Genomic DNA, 20,767 nt, shown 5'->3' with positions numbered 1-20,767 from the left:
TGAATCACTTAACACACCTTAAATGTCAAAATGATAACTTTGACCATTGCATTTGATTGTATTATCTCTCTTGCATGAAATACGCTTTAGTGATGATTGGATCTTCAAGTGCTTAAAAATGTATATTGATTTCAAGTGGAGTTTGAACACTGTTAATATTATATTTCCCCACCTGGAGAGAAAAACTGGCGGAGTGTTGTTCTGGTGTGCTCCAGCAGCACTTCAACTATCCTTATGAGACATTGCAAGCAAGCTGGAGGAGATGGGCATGAAAAACTCTGACAACAGTAGGATAGTTGATGATCACAATAACACCAGCAGGGCAGACAGAAACGTTCCGTTGGTTCTAAAGCGCAAGTGCGTCATCAGTTAAAGACACAACCTTAAGCGTAGCTCTGTTGTATGGAGAAAGAATTCTCTTCCACGGTGGGCTGACGCACCGAGTCAAGCCAAGTCAAGCCAAACCAACACGTGTATGGAAAAGGGCTACAAGAGTTCCAGCAGAGTTGCTTAATACAAAATGCAGTACAGGCATGGGTGTAATGCTCTTCTTATCAGCACCTCCCTCCTTGTGTCATCACTAACAATAAGAATGTGTTTCCAGTCAGCTCAAATGCTTATATAAAGGTTTGAAAAAAACATTAGCATAGGGAACGTTCTATCAAATCCAGGAGGGTCACACACCTGCTCTCTCAGCCGTGATAAACCTCTCAACAACGTTTCTCTGAACCAGAACTCTTTCTAAGTATAGAACAATCACCAAGACAAAACACCTGCAGTCTAAACATTAATGCACTTGTGTGAGTTTTTTTTGTTTGTTTTGTTTGCACAGGTGCTTCTGTGTATTTTTTATGAGCTTGTGTCACATCATTTCTTTGCTGCATTTTTTAATGTTACACTTCCCAGAATCTAGTTTATGTATCATCATATAGGAAAGTTGCTGAAAACATTTTTCATCTGTGTGTGACTTTTATGTTTCTGCTCACTAAGACAAAACACAACTCTGGTCTGGGGTAGTTATCCAGCAAGTTTCTGTGTTGTTCCTACCATCTTGTGTCACAGCAGTTGATTAGATTGTGCATGGATTTATCGGAGCTGCGCTCATGGTTTACTGGGGAGTAAACCATACAGGCGAATGGGAAATTGTGGTTACAGGCTGCATTTTTCACATTCCTGAGATGGAGAAATCTACAAATATTATGCACCTGCAAATAGAACATGAGCATGTACCTCTTAACATGTATTTGTGTTACTGTTCCTGTGAGAACCCTCATTCACCGATGTGATTTTGTACCTGCAAACTTAAACCCTCCTCATCACAGCCACATGCCTGATCTAACCCAGTGACTTTTAGTTTCAACCCTTGAACTAAGTCATGACCCGAGAGTGACAGCTCGTTCTACAGGTCTAAAATGGGACTAAAAGTACTTTTCCAAAAAATACCATTGAAGTCTAGGTGTTGAGGTGGAAAACACTAGCCCACACCTGAAGACTTTTAGAGATGTTGCTTTTATCACCTGGCATGCCAACAAACACAGCTGGAGATATTTTGTGGATGGAAAGCTGGCATAGTTGGAGCTCAAGGAGATAATATGATCCACCTCATATTCTCCCAGTGCAACTCATGCTCTCAGGTGAACAGAACTGGGCTTCCACTCAGTATGTATCAGAGGGAACACCCTCCCCCAAATGTCAAACATATCACACTATATGTTCAGACAAGCTTTTATGTGGTTTAGGGTTTTGTAGGTTCAAACAAGGTTATTGTGATAAATGCAGAATTCTTTCAGCTGGAGAGGGTGGAGTGTGCTGTTCATCAGAGGTGTGTGTATGTGGTTGTGTCTCTGAGTTTGTGTGTCTGTGTGTGTCTTTGGGAGGAGCGGGGGGTTGGGTTAAGACCTTGAGGTTGGAATGCTCTACTGACGGTTTAGATAACAGCACTTGTGTGGGTATTTGTTCGTCCATGTGTCCATTACTGCAGGATGAATTGTAATCACTTTGGCAACCTTTGAAGGATAGTTTCTTTTTTTTTAATTGTGTCCATACAAACATTAATAATAGCTGCACTTGCTGTAACCATTCCTCCTGTTTTTACTGGCCAGTAAAACATCCATATCTTATGCCTTTTCAGTGTAAGTGATGGAAGACAAAATCCACAGTTCTCGCTTCAAACAAACACACATTCTAAAGTTCATGTGGGTATCTGTCAAAGATACAGTCCATTTAGTCTGAAATTCTTTCCTATTGTTACCCTCTCCACTGCAGCTCAGCAAGGAAACGCTGCCAGGGGAAACACAGTAAGGGAACTTTTAGTCTCTATGTACAGACTCTACATTCAGTGAATGTAGAGTCTGTAGGCAAACCCCGGAGAGCTTGCCTCCGGAAGAAGAGCGGAAGAGCCCTGGTTTCCGGTTGTAGGCTGTTTGTAGTCTGCGTGATATTGATCAATCACGTTTGAGCCAGCTGCAGTTGTTGCCAGGTTAAACGGTCCGTGCAGTGAACTAACGAGGCAGAACATAATTGGCGCCACTGCAAACTCTGAATCCATCGCAATCGTTCAGCATATTTACTTATATATAAATGTAAGTCGGAAACGGAAATTCGCCTCCTCTGCCCAAATCAAACCGGAATGCCAAAAAATCGCGGGTCTGGCCCCAGAGGCTGTATCGCCGTCTGCCGGAAGTCAAACGCCGAATTCAGCCGATGGGTTCCGAGAATCGGGAACTTTAAACTAACTTTACTAAGACATCTGCTTGGATAGAAAAGCAAAGTCCCTCCCCTTCTGTTGGACCATCATGGGACCCTTTTTTTGGAAAAAATATGCAATTTGTCATAAAATTGTTGTACCAATATCAAGCCAGAACTGGAACAAATTTTCGCACAATATAATTTTGCCAAGTAGGACACGCTCCTGGATCAACATCCCACATTGTTTCCTGGACCAACATTACATTACTGTGCTTCTTCAGAACTAAGCTAGTTTTCCAAATTGCAGTTAGTACAATTAAACAAAATCATTTTGAGCTGCTGTAGGGTTAGCAAGTTAGCTTGCTAAGCCGGTAGGCTGTGAAAATTTGTTTAAAGCAGGTTTTTACAACTGAAAATAATACTACCCTTAATCTTTTTGAGTTGACAGTAACCTCGCCTGTTGGCAAGCTTACTCGTTAGCATGGTGTACCTCTTAGCAAGCTAACTCGCTAAAATTCTAGCCTATTGGCAAGTTTACTTGTTAGCATAGCCAACTTCGTTAGCAATATTACTCGATAATCCAGCAGTAGCTTGTAAAAATTTTGTTAAATTGTACTTACTTCAGCTTGGAAAACTTAGTTTCGAAGAGGCACAAAGGAACTTTGAAAACAAAAGTTGAGGAGCAGCACACCGATGATGTCAGAGGACTGTGAATGGTTGTTGAAATGTTGATCCAGGAATACAATGTGGGATGTTGATCCAGGAGCATGTCCTACTTGGCAAAATCACTTTGTGCCTTGATATTATCAGTTTGAACATTGAATATCTTGTCTTTATGCTGTATTTAATTAGTATTTAAATTAGTTAGGGTTTTAGATATTAACTACAAAATATGTATAAACAGATATTATTGTTATCATCAGTGATCTTGAAAGCTTCTCAGAGGAACAGTGCACTAATATATCCACGTGTAACCTTTTGTGATGCTGTTAATTAAAACTGGAGAATCTCTTATTTTCCTTAAAGGAGCAGTCTGTTAGATTTAGGGGTATGTAGTGGCATCTAGCAGTGAGGATTGCAGTTTGCAACCAGCTGAAACTTCTCCTGGTTAGGATTCCTTCAGTGTTCATCGTTCAGGAGGTTTTTACCAGGAGCAGAGCTATCTGCAGGTCTCTCCCTCTCCCAAATAAACAGACTAGGTGATTTATACTAGTAAAAATGCTGAATAAAGCAATTTCACACCAAAAAAAAAAAAAAAAATCCTGTTTTTCTGACACTGCTCATCGCAGAGGGGCCAATGTGGAAATGCAAAATAGCCCTATCTAGAGCCAGTGTTTGGTTTGTCTCTTCTGGGCTACTGTAGAAACATAGCAGTTCACCATGATGACCTCCGTGGATCAGGACCTGCTCTCTATGTAGATATAAACGGCCCATTCTCAGGTTACGAAAACACGATTCTTATTTTCATTTGATTATACACTAGAGGAAACACACCTATTATACTATTTTTGCCAGTATACCCCCTTAAATCTGACACACTGGACCTTTAATCATAATAACATGCCTAGAAAGCTCCACTCTCAGTGAGACACCATTTGTTTGCTCTGTTTACCTTAACAACATTTTGGTCAGAAGGAGACAAATGGAAAGTAAAGTGGGGTCACAGAGGGACTTTGAACATGAACCATTTGCCTAAAAAACAGATCATTTCCTCCAAATCAGTTACTCCTAGCTACTGATGAACTGATTTACCAGACTTCTTATTTTAACAAATCAGTAATTTAGTGAAATATTTAAGTAAATCCTTTTAAAAATCCATCTGTAATTGGTGCAGTTGACTGGTCGATAGTCTGAGTGCTGACTTTCTGGCTGACTCTCCCTGTCAGAGAAGGTATGCTGCTCACACATCCACCCAAATGAAGCCCACATGTTGGAAATGTTAAATATAGCCCAGCTCAAACTTCTTTGGCTCCAGCCATGTTTCTCTTCACCAAGCCCCCCATCCCCCAACTCATCTTCACCAGGCGTGTGCGGACGTGTCTGATGAGGGCGACGACTGTCACCCCGGCCTCCTCTTCCCTCTCCTCATATGATCTGACCCGCCACCTTCAGGGATCAAATGTAGCTTGGCTCCTCTTCTGTTGACAGGACGGCGCATCAAGCCTAATAATTCTTCCTGCATATCCCTCCATCACACCACACAGCATTTTATCTTAACATCCCCCGCAAGATTTTTGACATTCTTCGCTGCCTAGCCTCTGCATGCGTCACACCTGCCTGGATAATGACGAAAAGAATGATGGGGGTGACGACAAAGAGTGGGAGGATGATGACGAGCAGACACATTTATTCCAATAATTAATGGATGCTTCATTCCAACCCTCGACGTCTTTACAGTTTGTCTTATCTCCTCCAGTGTCTCTCTTTCAGCTTCTTTCATTTCTCTCTCCCTCGTCCTCTCTCTGCTTTAATGCTCAAGCCTCAGAGTGCTGAGATAGTGATTTATGTCCTGTGATATCCAGTCCAGGCATCTCTCCTTGCTCTCTGTGCCTCACTCCCTTCCTTTCCTTTCTCGTCCTCACTGACTCATATCTCATTTCTCTTGAAAGGGCACGGTAATGCCCATAAACCACAGTGAGGCTTCAAAAGGGACCACTGTCATTTCCTTCCCAGCAGATATGCCATATATTCTCCCTCAGTGCTCACATTATTATAATTTTGTTTGGACATGGACTGTGAAAAATTATTTGTTCCACGATCAAATTTCAAAATGTAAATAGATTCGGTACTTATGTGTTAATCTAGGTCCATCAGCACTCAGAAATACTAACAGTAGCTCTGCTTTAGCGGGGTATTATTAGAAGATACAAGAAGTGCAGTTTAATGCCACAGTGTCTTTTTTTATACTGCCACCGGGGGCGCCAAAGACATTTTCAAATTTTACACATACTGGTTTGACACCGAATGAAACAGTTAAAGGGACAGTTCACCTCAAAATTAAAAATACAGATTTTTCCTCTTACATGTAGTGCTATTTATCAGTCTAGATTTTTTTTGCTGTGAGTTGCTTATTGTTGGAGATATCGGCCGTAGAGATGTCTGCCTTCTCTCCAATAAAGTGGAACTAGATTGCACTCAGCTTGTGGTGCTCAAATTGCCACAAAAAAAAAAAAACGTTCAAAAACTAAACAGCAATGTCTCCAGAAATCATGACCTGGTTGCTCAAGATAATCCACAGCCTTGTTGTGAACAGTTTCATGTACACACTGTGTTCTTTCAACCATACTGCACCTGCCAACCGTATCACTACACAGAAGGAAGTGTGCATCTACTGTTAGCTCACCTAGCACCACTGAGCTAGCTAATATACAGCATAGCTGAGGAGGAAGCCATTAATGTTTACATCTCATCCTGTCATGAGAAGGAGCCTCTCGTCCATGAGTAGATGCACGTTTTCATTCTGTGTGGTGTTATGGTTGGACGGTGTAGTTTGGTACAAAGAAAATAGTGCCATCTACTTCCATGATTATGAGAGGAGGCAGACACCTCTGTGGCTGATATTCTCCCAACACTCAGCAGCTCACGCCAAAACAATCCATACAGCCCTAGAGCTAAGAGAAAAGTGTCAAACAAAGTAAAATAATGATAGTGTTAAAACAGCTACATCTTGTTCATATGAATGAATTAAGCAAAAAATTATTTTGATTATGTCGCTGCCTCAATTCCTAATATTTTTTGTGACAATTTTTGATGCTTGGGCCTATTTAGCCAACATTGTACTGTCTTTGTGGTGGAAATTATTTTCCCAGTTCTCTAAAATGAGGCCCAGATGAGCCTTAACCATGCCAGTCAACAGTCTGACTATGACCCCACAGGGGACGGCCCTGTTTCTAAAATTACACCCTTCCAAACTGTCATTTCCTTTTGCAAAAGTGTTTCAATGGGACAAATTAGCACAGATAGTTAACATATGGGCCCCAAATGGGGGCTGGGAGGGGTGGAAAGTGAAGAATGGACAGAGATTTTGATCATTAGACATGCTGTGTGTGTGTGTCACTGAGGGAGAGAACGCTTGTGCACATAAATTCACATGTACAAGCGTGCGGAGCTCAGGAATGCAAACTGTTGTCTGTGTTTTATACAGGGTCTTAGGTTGTCTGTCTGGCCATAGGTGTGTGTGTGTGTGTGTGTGTGTGTGAGTGAGAAACACAGGCATGCTAACAGCAGGTGGAGAAGCATTTGTTGACAGTTGACTTGTTGCTCCAAACAGTCCTCTCTTTGTCAAAGTCCATATTGATTTCAAGCCTCTTGTCTTTTCCTGTCTCTGTCAGACCAGGAGTAGATTTTTGAGAAGTTATCTTCAGAGCTCACAAAAAATTAAACACATGTCCATAATTATTTGCAAGCACTTCTTGGCTTGTTTGTCTTCCTCACACAGATTGTACACAGCCATGTGTTTGTGTCTACTAACGTATCTGACCCTGTCTCATACCAAAACCAAAAAGCAAGCTTCCATCTCACCTTGTAAGCATACCGTTGTAGTGATTTATCCGTTTTTCTCTGGAACCTTCTGTTGAATTTCCCACAGTGGAGCTGAGCTGCTTTTTTGGCCTCCACAGCCAGGTTTCAGGCCATCACAGATCCTGTCCTCCTTTGACTTTTGTTGTGTACAAGTGTTTGTGAGTGTGTCCTTGGCTGTGCTCCCATGTGACTGTACGAGCATACAGTACATTGAATAAGTTTGTTGCAGTTAATTAAATTGAGGCTTTCAGGCAGTGCATATTCCTTGAGTGTACAGTATGTTCTTTTATACCGTAGAGGGTCTAAAGGCCAGTCCACACAAGCATTATGTTTGGCACAAATATATGACCGTCTCTGATCCTTAGTCTCTGGGTTGTTTTTTCCCCTGCATGCCTTTTTGATGTGTAATTCGTATAGGCAGCCAATTCAGATTTATAGTGAAGAGAAAAAAAAAACAAATAACAAACTGATTTGAAAAAGAAAAGTTTTCCTCCCAGATGGTTTTCATGTACGTTCATCTGAAAACTACATTGAACTCCTTAACACTGGAGCACCTCAGGGCTGTGTTTTGAGCCCCGTGCAGTTCTCTCTGTACACTATGTAGCCATGACTTAATCGCCATCATCAAGTTTGCCGAGGACACAGCTGTGGTGGGCCTGATCAAAGATAACAATAACAAGGACCTGCTTCTGTATGTCAGCAAAACTAAGGAACTGATAGTGGAATTTGAGAAGATGTAGGAAAGGATCTTCGCCCCTTAATATCAATGGGGCCATGGTGGAGAGGGTGAACAGTAGAGCCCTGCGCGGGACTGTTTTGTTCATCCCGCTCCCGCTGAATTTCTGACCATTACTGCCCGCAACTGCAACGTGTGTGTTACACTCCCACCCGCTCCCACAATGTGTGTGTCCACTTCCGCCCGCGCCCGCAAAACTCTGAGAATTTATGCCCGCACAATAATAGAGATGCATTGATTTTGTGTCTTCTCCGGTCCCGCAGGAGAAAACACGTCATTTTATAGGCTATTAATAAAGAGATTCGTGGGGTTGTTTGTTTCGTTTCCCTGGCCTGCATGTCTTTTGACGCACTGGTCAGGAATAGCGCTCCTAATTCGTTGTTTTCATTTAGTTTTTGATGAAATAAAGGCTGTTTAATATTCTCCTCCTCTGTATTTTATTTATTTTTCTACCTTTATATAATCACTCAGTGATTGAGGTTAAGGTCTCTTTTCTAAGAGAGACCTGAATAAGAAACATTAATGAGAACACAATCAGCAGATAGACGACACTACACAATAAATTTAAATAGCCTATAACTTCATTTTATCAAAAACTTTGCACCATCACACGGCACATAAACAGATTGCCAGATCAGCAGATAGACAACACTACACAATAAATTTAAATATAACTTCGTTTTATCAAAAACTTTGCACCATTACACGGCACATAAAAATAGACTGCTTTGCAAAAAATACAATATGATAAACAACATGAAAAACAGCAGTTTTAAAATTATTAGCCAGATGTCGCAGGTAGTCTGTTTGAAAAAAATAAGAATAAAAACATTCAAACTTAGGCAGCCTATGCTCAATAACACCGGCATCATCACGCCTCTTTATGTAATTAACAAATAGCAACGAGAGTAGGCTGTGAGTGGCTCAAATAACACTAACAAATAACATAAAATAAACAAAGTTAATGAATGAAACAAATGAATTTAACAAATGAATCACTTGGCCACAATATTGCTGTAGAGGAAGAGATTGTTGCTGACCGACTGCGGTCCCAACAATCTCTTCCTCTACAGCAATATTATGGCCAAGTGATTCATTTGTTAAATTCATTTGTTTCATTCATTAAACAAATGAATTTAACAAATGAATCACTTGGCCATAATATTGCCGTAGAGGAAGAGATTGTTGCTGACCGACTGCGGTCCCAATCCCGTGCGTCTCTCTTCCAAGATGCGCCCACAGACACTAAAGGCCCGCTCTGAAGGCGCACTGGATGCGGGGATACTGAAGATGAAACGCACCAGCTTTGAGAGCGCTGGGAAGTAGAAGGCTCAGTGCGCCTTCAGACCTTGTTTGAGCTTCTTTTCCACATCATTTGCTGACTCCATCCTGTCGCTAGGCTACATCCCGATCCCGCAGTGTTTTTTGTTCCCGCCCGCAGCAAAGTTCAAACCGCCCGCTCCCGCAAGATTTGCGTTGGGACCCAGTCCCAATGCAGCCCTCTAGTGAACAGCTCCAAGTACCTTGGGCGTAATCCCAATTCACCCCCTTGCCACTACCACTTAGCACCTACCCCTCCATTTTTCATGTTCACATCTAGAGGTAGGAAGTTCTGATTCGTCTTGGCAAAGAGGGGTAGGGCCAAGTGCTCTATAGCAATCCAGACAGAGGCTCTTCAGAGGCACACTTCAAAGGGAGTGTTGGGAGAAATCATGGGCAACAAAAGAAACCCACAAATGTATTTTCTCTGTTACTAAAGGTTTGAAATTATAGTAAGCATTGTATTATCTTAGTTTAATGTTGTTTTAATGAAAAATGGTTCTTCAGCTCCAATGGCTTTATAACTACCTCAACAACAAAAAAATCTCCAACAGTACGCTGATGTTTTGGTAGCTAACTAGCTAGCTAGCTGACGTAACATTGGTATTGCTGATTTGTGCTTGACAGCCCCACATTCCCCCGCTTTGACGGCATATGACATTCGGAATTTAAGTTAAGTGCAGCAGCAAAGTACCTCCACTAGTGCCCTGGTAATGAAGCAGCATTCTTTTGTATTTGATGTCTTGTGTGTCCAATTAATTGTGTAAAGCTTAAGTTGTGAACAAATCGCTAGCGTCCGTGCTTTTCCAGCCCCATCAGGTAACTTGACAAATGTCATAGTGATACTACCATCATTGCCATAGTTGTATCTGTTCATATGAACACTATCAACACCTACTAATGACTTACAGGGTTGTGCCATTACATAAAGATAGTATTCAACCACTACCCTGTGTAACTGAAATGATATTGAGCCTTGGTGTCTGCATCACTGACAGCCTGGCCTGGGCGCTGCACACTAACTCGGTGGTAAGACAGGCGAGGCAGAGACTGTTTCACCTCAGATGCTTGAGGAAATTCTGGGTATCCCCTGATATACTGAGGAATTTCTGCTCATGCACCATCAAGAGCATCCTGATGGGGAACATCACAGCCTGGTACAAATACGGCATTGTACAGGACTGCAAGGCCATGGAAAAGGAGGCGTACAGCCGTACATCGGTGGCGCTCTGCCCTGTCTAAAGGATATTTACAGCAGGTGCTGCAAGGATAAGACTGGGAAAATCATTAAGGAGTACAGCTGTACAGTGATGGCTGTAATGGAGGTCAGTTTATTTGAGGATTTGATCTTGAGCTGTTTGCAAATATAAATAACATTTTATTAAGATTGCCCCTTTCTTTTAATAGCAGTAACTGGCTCTGACCCCTGAGATCCGTCATCCTCCCTCCTCCTCTCATCTCATTCAGGACTTGGTCATGTCCTTCCCTCATGTCAGCTATGGCAGTGTTATGACATTGGATAAGGAAAGACTATCAGCTTGTAAACAAGGTTAATTTTAGTCTGCACTCAGGGTAACTGGTCACATTCACCGTCAGCGGTGGATACTGTAAATGACAGTGTGAGAAAAAGAAGAAGAGGGAGAGAGAAGTCTGTGGTAAAACAAACACCATTGAATACATTGTTTTCTTAATAGATATGATTTGAAAAATGTTTGATTCAAAATTTATCAGTCATCTGCCGTCCTGTTTAGGTTCTGATCATAGAAATACTACCCCCTCTCATTCTATTTTCACAGTTCTGATCCTACAGTATGCCTCTGCAGTGGGAGAGGGGGACAAAGAGGGAGAAAGATGAAGATGTTACATAATGTATGCTCAAAAATAGCAACCATCTGTCCAAATTAAAGAAGTCATAGGTCAACATTCCTAACTCGAGAATTTATCCATGACCTGATGTGGCTGGAGTTTAAAATAATGCTGATAATACACAGTAATGAAATAATGTTTCATAACAAAGTTGTGGAATAAATTAAACTCAACAGTTCCAGCAACAACCCCATGACCTATGATAATAAGGAACTTTATAACTTCCTCCATGAACTCAAACATACAATGTTACGTAATGTACGATGGAAAGATTATGATAACAATGCAGCTCTCCATGATGTTAATAACTTTCTATGGCACTAATGTTGCTGGTGTGTGTGTATGTGTGTATGTGTATGTGTGTTCTGCAGATGCGGACACTCTGCAGTGTATCGGACCAGAGAAATGGCAGCTCGGGCCCTCGTCCCCTTTGTGCTGGTCACCCAGATCCCATCCACTATCCACATGTTACTGCAGGAGCTTCCTGTAGAGCCCGGACCCAAAATCCAACACAACCACATCCACGGGACTCTGCTGCAGGTCTGCACCCACACACACATCAACATCAACCGATGCACTCGTATATATACATAACATATGCCATAACATTAAGTGGGGGCTGTAATCATACATCGCTTAAACAGCCACAAGTGTTTATGTAGTGATAGGAGCCTCAGGTGGAATCAAACCCTGAACCCTCACACAATATGATTATTTGTTGCTTTCTGCTGTTTTGTATTATTGTAAACTGAATATTTTGGGCTGTGAAGAGGACCCCCCTCAGCTGGGAACTCATGATGACGTTTTTGTCTGACATTTAGAATTAATTTTTTATTGATTGCAAAATAATAATATTAAAGATAATGATAAGCTGGGGGTGGTTTATGTTAAACTCTGTTTTGTCATTGAGGTCATAGTTAGTGGTGGTGTTGTAGTGGATAGGATTATATTCAGAGGTGTTTCTAATATTCTGCCCCCTTTATGTATGTAAACAGGGAGGAATATAGTCCAATACTAGAGCACTTTTAACAATAACGCCAATAATAAACATGTAACTGAATTTATACATTCCTGAAAATCTCAACATTAGGGCTGGTCGCTATATTGATATTTTATTGATATCATGATATCAGACTAGATACCATGTTAGATTTTGGATATCGTAATATTTTGTCCTGTTATAGCTGTTCTGTTATGTACCTTTACACACTTAGTCTTTATATCCACATTATTGCTGATTATTTGTCAAAAATCCTATTGTGTCAGATTTTGTGAAAACACCAAAAGTCAACCCTGCAGTATTGCTGCAAAATGGATATCAAAGTATTTCGTCAAAAAATTTTCTTCGTGCCACTGACCTCTACAGAGCATCATTAACTTTAACATATTGTATCTACTGTTAGGACTTTGGTTTACAAAGCACAATATAATTAGTTTAATCAGTGTATTGAACATGTTTATGTTCTCGGTATGTTTTTTGAATAACATAACATATCGTTAATAAGACATGCTGTGTTAATGATCTGGAAACTAATATTAACATCACCCTCCCCCTGCTTAAGAAAACAGTTATGTAATTGTGCGAGTCTTTATAGCCATTCTAAAATATGGAAACATACCCGTGACATTTTTTATTATGTGGTGCATTCAGTCACACCACCGGATGATACTCATCATTTGCTTTTATTGGACGATAAACCCATATCTTGTAAATCGTATCTTTCCAGAACTAATAAAATCAGCCTTGTACTGTATTTGCATTTACAACCATTCACTCTCAGTTTATCAATGAGTTCATTATCCTTTAATTCAGCTTAAAACACAAAGTCATCACATTGGACTTGAGAGGTTTTCACTCAACAAAGACAAAATATAAAATGCAATTAGCAAAGCGGTTATCATAACATGTATATTTGCACACCCACACAGAGATTATAGATATGGAGCATCAAGCCTCAGCACACACTCACTCACACACACACACACACTCACACACACATTCTCCATCGGCCCCACACAACCAGTTTCCACACAGAGCCTGTCCAGACAAGGCGGTTATCGCAGGGTAAATACCAGTGTTTAGTTCTGTCATCACACTCTGACAAACACAACCAAACAGTCTGCCGGTAATATCAACACACGCAGAGGCAAAGGGGAGAGGGAGTTTCCCCAGCCTTTTATTGAACGCCACTGACGGGGTCGGTGTGGGAGCAGGGGGTGCGGAGCGGTAAGAGCCGGGACCGAGGGGTCAACACAAAGAATGAAAACTGCACCGTTTTCTTCCTCACTTATGGTTTGATAGTGGTCTGGACTGCAGGGAGGTCTGCTGTGGGATGAAGGCAAAGGATGGGGAGGAGGAGGAGGAGGGCCTCTTAAAGGCTTAGTGGAGATTTCAGGAGGAGAGTGAATTTAGTTTGCTTTCCTGTCATGGCTGCCATGTGTGGAGCCTCCCCAGATGTCCCCTGCACTGTTTCTGCGTTTGTCCCTTCAGCTCCAACTTCATCTATTTCCTCTCTGTCTCTGTGTTTCTCTGCTTCCTGTGTCTCCTTTTAAAAATTTCCTCCTTGGTATCCTCTCTTCCTGTTACTTTGCCCTTCTGTTTCTACTTTTTCTCCATTCATTCTCCATGTCTTTCTTTCCCATACCAAAGGGTAAGATGTATGTGTCTGATGCAATGAATGTTGTAACATAAGGTGGCTTCTTAATCTTGTCATGTGTTCTTTGTGTCTCATCTTCACCATTTAGCCTCGCTTGTGCCAGTTTGAATCCCCGTTCTCTTCTCTTTCATTTCACAAACTCCACAAATTTTCAACTTTTTCTCCCCACTCAGAAGAGAAAGTAAGATGTGGAGTACGTCACACTCACACAGACATAATAATGTCTGTATGGGATATAGCACAGCTGATGCCTGCAGCCCTTCCTTGGCCTTTTAATTTCCTTTTTCCTCTCACTGAAAGCACATCAGCCCGTCATACCTCACACACTTTGTGTTCCGCTTCACTGGATTTTCTACATGTCCTTGTTTTTAAATGATCAGTGGCTTTACGTCAGAATTATTATATCATATTTGTGATCTAATTAAATACTGATAATTAAAGTACATCTGTAATATATTGAAATATTTATTGAAATATGTTTTTAAATACTAAAAAACTGTGAGAAGGAAAGTGTACCCAACAGAAAAAGTTGAATGTCCCTCTTTGATGCCATGATACTGTTGTACAATGGAAATTCTCTAGTGGGGCACAAACTCATCTCCTACTTGGTACATCTGTGAGGCTGGAGATATACTTGCTGTTTTACCGGAGACAATCAAAGGTGTCATGAATGGAATTTTCCAAATATGTGTCCATGTACTATGTATGTTACTGGAGGATTCCACAAGAGGGCAGCAGAGGGCTCGGACAATATAGAATTTTCGGATTTGAATGATCTAAACAGTAAACATGGCAACATTCAAGGAGGTAACTATATTGTTAGCTCTGAGATCACGGCAGAAAAAGCGACAGTGGCGCCATCTTAGATGGTATGTGTAAAGTACGTTATAACAATGGCGAGTTAGCTTCCGTTGTTCTGCCACCGCTGCCCCTATTGTACATGTGCATATTGCATTTTGTAGATGCTTTGTGTTGATTTCTGAGGACAAATAGTTAAAAGCAAGTATATCTCCAGTCTTAAACTTTCAAAAACTTTCAAACATATGCTCTGTGCTGTGCTAACCAATAACTATGTTGACCATCTCATATACAGTTCATATACAGTTATATGAAAGGTTCCAAATATTTTAGTGTCTGTAGTTTGTTTTGCCATAAGCCAAAATGAGGAAAGGGTTTTTTTCATGCTTCCCTATCTCCCCAAAAATTCCTACTTTGTGCCATTCCCCGGTGTGAGTCATATTGTAGAATACAAAAAAACATTTGATTGAAGGGGGTTTCAGGGTTAATGACAGTAGTCCTGATAGTGTTGTGTTTATCTGTAGGGGCCATCTCTAACAAGGCTATAGATAGCAGGTGTGTAGGAAGGTGGGGCATTGTGGAGATGATGGAGCAGATATGTAAGGAGTGTCTCGCTGCTGGAAGGGGGGTACAACTGTCATAGCTGTAGAGCTGTATGCAGGTGAAATGGTCTAAACATAGTACAGCAAAGATAGCAGTCTGCAGTGTACGTGTGGAGGGGAGCATCACACACAGAAACACTGATAGAGGAGATAGTAGCCATGCAGTCAACAGAGTGTGTGTAAAATATTCTGCACTCGTGTAAGATGGGGAGCTAAGATGTTTAGACCTCAGAAGAATTAAACAGTCAGAGAGAAGGTGAGTGAGTGTGAATACTACTGTGTGTGTCTCTACATGTACAGCACACGCTGGCAGTGTGTTTATGCTGAGATGATGAGGACATTGTGTTTAGCCTTCGGAGATGCCTAATGTATGTTAATACGTTTCTGTGTGTGTGTGTGTGTGTGTGTGTGTGTGTGTGTGTGTGTGTGTGTGCGCGCGCGCGCGAGTGTGTGTAACAGGTAGCAGATGTTTTTGCTCGAGGGAGAAATTACTTCCTCTGTTATTGTCAAAGAACAACTGTTAGTGGGCCAAGTGTGGAGCTGGGAACCATCACAGCTACTGAGGCAGGCTCTACCACCCTGCTGACTTTCTCACACACACAGTGAAGAGGTCTGATAACCACACACGACAAAGTGTTTCCATCAAACCCCACCTCCAGCCCCAGTCCACTAATGCTGCACTTCTTCTACGTCATTGAGGACTAGTAAATTGAGTTCTATGCTGAATTAAACGGTGTGACTCAGAAACAGTTAGACCTACATTCTTGACTGACTTGCATGTGAAGCTGTTGTAAGACTCAGCACCTCAAATGCAAGATAAGGCTTTTTTTTTGTTTTTTTTTGTTTTAAAGGTATGCTAAGCAGGATGGTCGGTTCCTGTAAGGTGAAAGTAAAAGCCGACCTCAGAATCACTCTCATTTGGCGTATTGCCTCACTATGTTTGCATGTTTTTGGCACTGTGTCTGTTGGATGCCTGCTGCGTACAATCCGGCATCTGGTTGCAACCTTTTTATAAAGCCCCAACATCACCTGAGCACAGTGGGGGAACACACTCATGAACGCCCCGAGCACAGATAAAGAGGAAAATAAGAAAATCCAGGCAGAGGGCAGAGTCTCTGCAGATAAATACCACACGCTTTTTGTGGGTTGTGAGTCATGACTGAGAGGAATTTCTTCTGTATGAGCCTATGCATTGTTTTTTTAAGAAAGCCCTGCAAAGTGTATCTTTAAAGATAACCCCAAATTTATTAGCAGAAATACACATTTTCATATATTTATTAATGGGGCTCTAAGCAAAATTCAAAGCATATGAGTTGTCTTGACACAGTTTTCAACATGGAAGTGGCTGAGCCAGAGGCTAGTAGCTAACGGTTTTAACTCCAGAAACGGCACTAAACAAACAGTGCTGACAGAGCTAACTGTTAACCAGGGGGAGCTGGAGGGTGGGTGCTACGCCTTGGCATCGCCCTTGAAGGGAGTTCCCGGGGGACCTCAGAAAAATTGAGCCGCTCTTACCTTTATGGTCATAGTCCATTGCCAGAAATATGTTTATGGCTCTGGTTAAAGCCTGGTCCAACCAAAGTGAAGCTCATGGGCAAGTCCTCATTAATAAGTAGCTAGAAGCTCAGTGATGTAGTCATTGCTTGCATGATTAGCTGGTAAACTTTAACATAGTAACCAACTGGAAAAATTCCAGCACTAATCTAAGCTGAGATAGCTCGCTTGCTAACTGTAATTTAGCAGATTGCAACTGTAATGATCAGTTTGCGAGCTAGCTAGCTTGCTTGCTAACGTGACAAGAAATTAACATAGCTTACACAACAGACAAGTTTTCCATTATGTGGCAGCTTGTATTCCACCAGAGCACGATTATATAAAAGTGATGGTCTAACACAGCTAACAGGCTTGGTGTGAAAGAATCACATGGCTTTACTTTGTCCCTGTGGACAAATGTGCTGATCAAAGAGATTAATTTGGAAAGAAATGATTTCACCATGAAATGTCAGTTTAAAAGGCTGATGTGAGCAGACTTGTACAGACAGACCCTACAGTGTTTTGCTAGAGTGAAAAGGTCTTATGACAACATTTGGCAAGAGTACACTTAATGTAGGTTCTCCATTTAACTCTGGGTAATAATAACATATTAAAATAACATAATCAGATAAGACAAAACTAACTGACTAGTATCAGATTTTGAATGAAAGGTCAAGATTAGCCTGATTTATTGGTTTAACTCGAGGCCGTCCTGTCCTCTGAATGGCCTGACTGAGGCCCTTGTCTTTGATAAAACATCTTAAAACACACTGGAATCACTTCAATCGCTGCAGCGTCCCCCAAACCTCTGTTGACACAACCAGAACCAAGCTTAACAAGCCCATCGGACGGGCCGGCACTAACCCAACCCGACACTGGACTCTGCTCTCGACACGCGCCAGCAACAACCCTGGCCCACAATGCCGGGTACAGGCCAGAAGTATTAAAGCTGCGGCCTGCGGTGGTTTGAGGAGGGCCGCCTCGACGGATGTAATCCTTTGTGTATTTCCACAACAGAGGCTAACTGAGGCTGAGGAGAAGGAGGCCTGAGAAATAGGACTATCACAATCTCTTTTCCTCTGGCAGTGGTGATGCTGGTGTTGTTTTCCCAAATGCATTCTTCCCTGCTCTCTTCCAATAATTTTATTTTGGTCTGTTGTTACGACGCCTGCCTTTGGCCAGTGGTCTGCCTGTGTTTTCTGAGAAAACCCTCAGGGTTGAACCAGTGAAAGAATGTGTGGGACTTAAAAATCCAGCCAGCTTTCTTATAATAAAATGAGATGAGTCTCATCTTGAGGGGATCCCAGGTATTTGATAGATACTGCTGTCGGACATTAGAAGAAGTTATAACGTTGTTAACTAATGGGGCCACATGAGAAAGTCTGATTACTTTCAGGTTGCAGCCCATTTTCTTCACTTCCCAAACTTAGTTGCATATGGCATGTGAACATTACTGGGTCCCCTTTCTGTATCCATGAAATGGATATTAAAATAGTATTTGTTATCCACGGTGCCACCAAATTTTACTGACCTCCTGCAAGATCTCTACAAATCCTCAGGGAGTCAAGGACCCAAGTTTAAGACTCTGACCTTAACAATTTTACTTTATTCAAACAAAATCATCTTAACGCACTTCACAACCCTGTGCATACAAGTTGTCTGGACACGGTTCTTAACATGGAGGTGGCTGAGCTGGCAGCTGGCAGCTAGCAGCTAACAGTGCTAAACAATGACAACAGTGCTGACAGACCTAATGGTGTTAACCTGTAGGAAACCGGAGAGTGTCACTACGCTTCTGAGACAATGCTGTTCCAATTTCAGCGGTAGCCACCATATGAGCGCAGTGCAAAGCAGTGGCCATGAGCTAGCCAGTGGGATACACCCATACACTAACATGCAGCATCAGCTGGCATGGTGTCTGTTGTAGCCACCCACATTTGGGATTTTTTCCTTAACTGTTAATAATTAAGAACATAAAAATTATGCATTAGAAAAAGCACATATTGTTTAAATCTTGCACTGGGCGGCATGGTGGTGCAACAGTTAGCACTGCTGCCTCACAGCAAGAAGGTTCCAAGTTTTATCCGCCAGCCAGCATGAGTCCTTATGTGTAGTTATGTGAGTTTGCATGTTCTCCCCGTGTCAATGTTGGTTTTCTCTGGTTTCCTCCCACAGTCCAAAGACATGCAGGTGAGGTTAAGTGGTGACTATAAATTGCCCGCAGGTGTAAATGTGAACATGAATGGTTGTCTGTCTCTGTTGATCTGTCGTGTGTGTGTATCCCACCTCTCGCCTAATGTCAGCTGGAATGGGCTCCAGTGCCCCCATGAGCCTTGACAAGATAAGTGATTACGGATAATAAATGAATCTTGCACTGGATTTAAATCTTAATGATATGATTATTTAATTGGATTTCCATAAGAGAAAAGTAGGAGTGGCTGTGGACTGCAAAGAAAATAATTGAATCAAGTCATAAATCACACACATGCATGCTATATTCTAAGACATTTTGCCCAGATATTGTTTTTTATTGTGGTAACAAGGTAAGCTTCACTCAGTAGATGGCTTTCATTCCCATGTGGACCATGTAGCTGTATCTGCATTGTCAACTACGTAAAGAGAACTGACCTATTTTTCTTGTGTTGAATGTAGGAAATTACAACAAGAGTATAAAGGCTCTGACGTTTGGAAGAAACAAAGTGAACTGACCCCTGGGTTTAAATGGTTGGGTAGAAGATTTAGACTTTAGATAACACAAGCAGGAGTGATAGCAGGGGGCTACGTACACACACACAGCTCATGCTGCCAGCACACAAAAATAAATGCGTCTCTACAGTCAGTGGAAATAAGAAACAGCTCCCTTGGGGCTAGTTTAAATACACTGCTGTAACTTTTGACAAAGATGTAGTAACATAGTTCTTGCGTGCACGCACAGACATACACATGCCACTAAATTACTTGGGTGTCACGCCCATGCGTATGTGCATATGTGAGGGAGTGTGACTCGGTGTCTAGAGTGCATATGTAAGCTTTGTTTGTGCAAGAATACGGCTATATAGAGCAAGAGTGTGTGTTTATGTCTTTTTATATTTAGCCCGTCTTTATTGGGATCTCTTTTTGCCTAATTGGGCGCGTCCACACTTTGCCTAACCTCTATCTGGTTTATGTGAATGCCGATTTATATGTTTCTTTGTGCATGTGTTTTACTGGACTGAGCCATGAATTGGCATGCAATTATTTGCACTTGCACTTGCTGTTTGTGTGTCTGTGTGTGTCTGTGTGTGTCTGTGTGTGTCTGTGTGTGTGTGTGTGTGTGTGTATGTGTGTGTGTGTGTGTGTGTGTGTGTGTGCGTGTGTGCTCGCTGCAGCATGTGGTCAGTCTGTGGTTGCGGCAGTGGGAGGGACAGCAGGGCAGGCTGATAACAGAGTCTGAAGGGACCTCACATCCACCACCACTATTTTTACCGGGCCCAAAAGAGGAGCAAGGCTCATTGCAACACACACTCACATAGAGAGAGAGACACACACACACACAAGCAGTTAAATGCCTCACTAGAAAACAAGGCGTACAAATAGGTTTTGATATTTTTCATATTTAGCACTGCCACACCAAGGCTTTTTCTTTGTTGTTTTTTTTGCTTCTTAAAGTTGCATCCCCAAACTCTAGAGGGGGGTTGATTGTGCTCCTCCAGAAAGTAGTGTTGTCACGATACTGGAATTTCTAACTTTGTTACAATAACTTGAATTATATTCACGTGGCAATTCACAAACAGTGAGGGCATAGAATTTTAGATATTTATTAAATGAAAAATCTAACAAGGCTATATCATAACGACTTTGTAACAGAGCACAGCAGAATGACTATTTAAACATTAACAGTACGAGAGAGCAGGGCCGTATGCAGGATTTTTGAAATACCGAGGTCATTTAGTCGTGGTGCACGTGGGGGGGTCAGAAATTTTTGTCAATTATATATCAAAAGCCTTCAATCTGGTGTACTTTGACAGCCAAATTAAGAGGCTACATCTATAAAGAACTACACACAT

General features: G+C 41.7%; 1 protein-coding gene across 1 annotated transcript in view; it reads left to right on the top strand.

The window, feature by feature from the left end:
- Nucleotides 1-20,767, top strand: part of thada (THADA armadillo repeat containing) — a 121,786-nt gene that overhangs the window by 51,254 nt on the left and 49,765 nt on the right. Inside the window, exon 29 of the mRNA XM_050071470.1 lies at nucleotides 11,503-11,671. Within this exon, the coding sequence (XP_049927427.1) occupies nucleotides 11,503-11,671 (169 nt within the window). The remainder of the gene's footprint in view (nucleotides 1-11,502; nucleotides 11,672-20,767) is intronic.

The sequence above is a fragment of the Epinephelus moara genome, chromosome 19 (assembly GCF_006386435.1).
Source record: "Epinephelus moara isolate mb chromosome 19, YSFRI_EMoa_1.0, whole genome shotgun sequence".
In the NCBI taxonomy this organism is placed as follows: Eukaryota; Metazoa; Chordata; class Actinopteri; order Perciformes; family Serranidae; genus Epinephelus; species Epinephelus moara.
The sequence above is the reverse complement of the archived record's forward strand: the minus strand, read 5'-3'. Positions and strand labels throughout refer to the sequence as shown.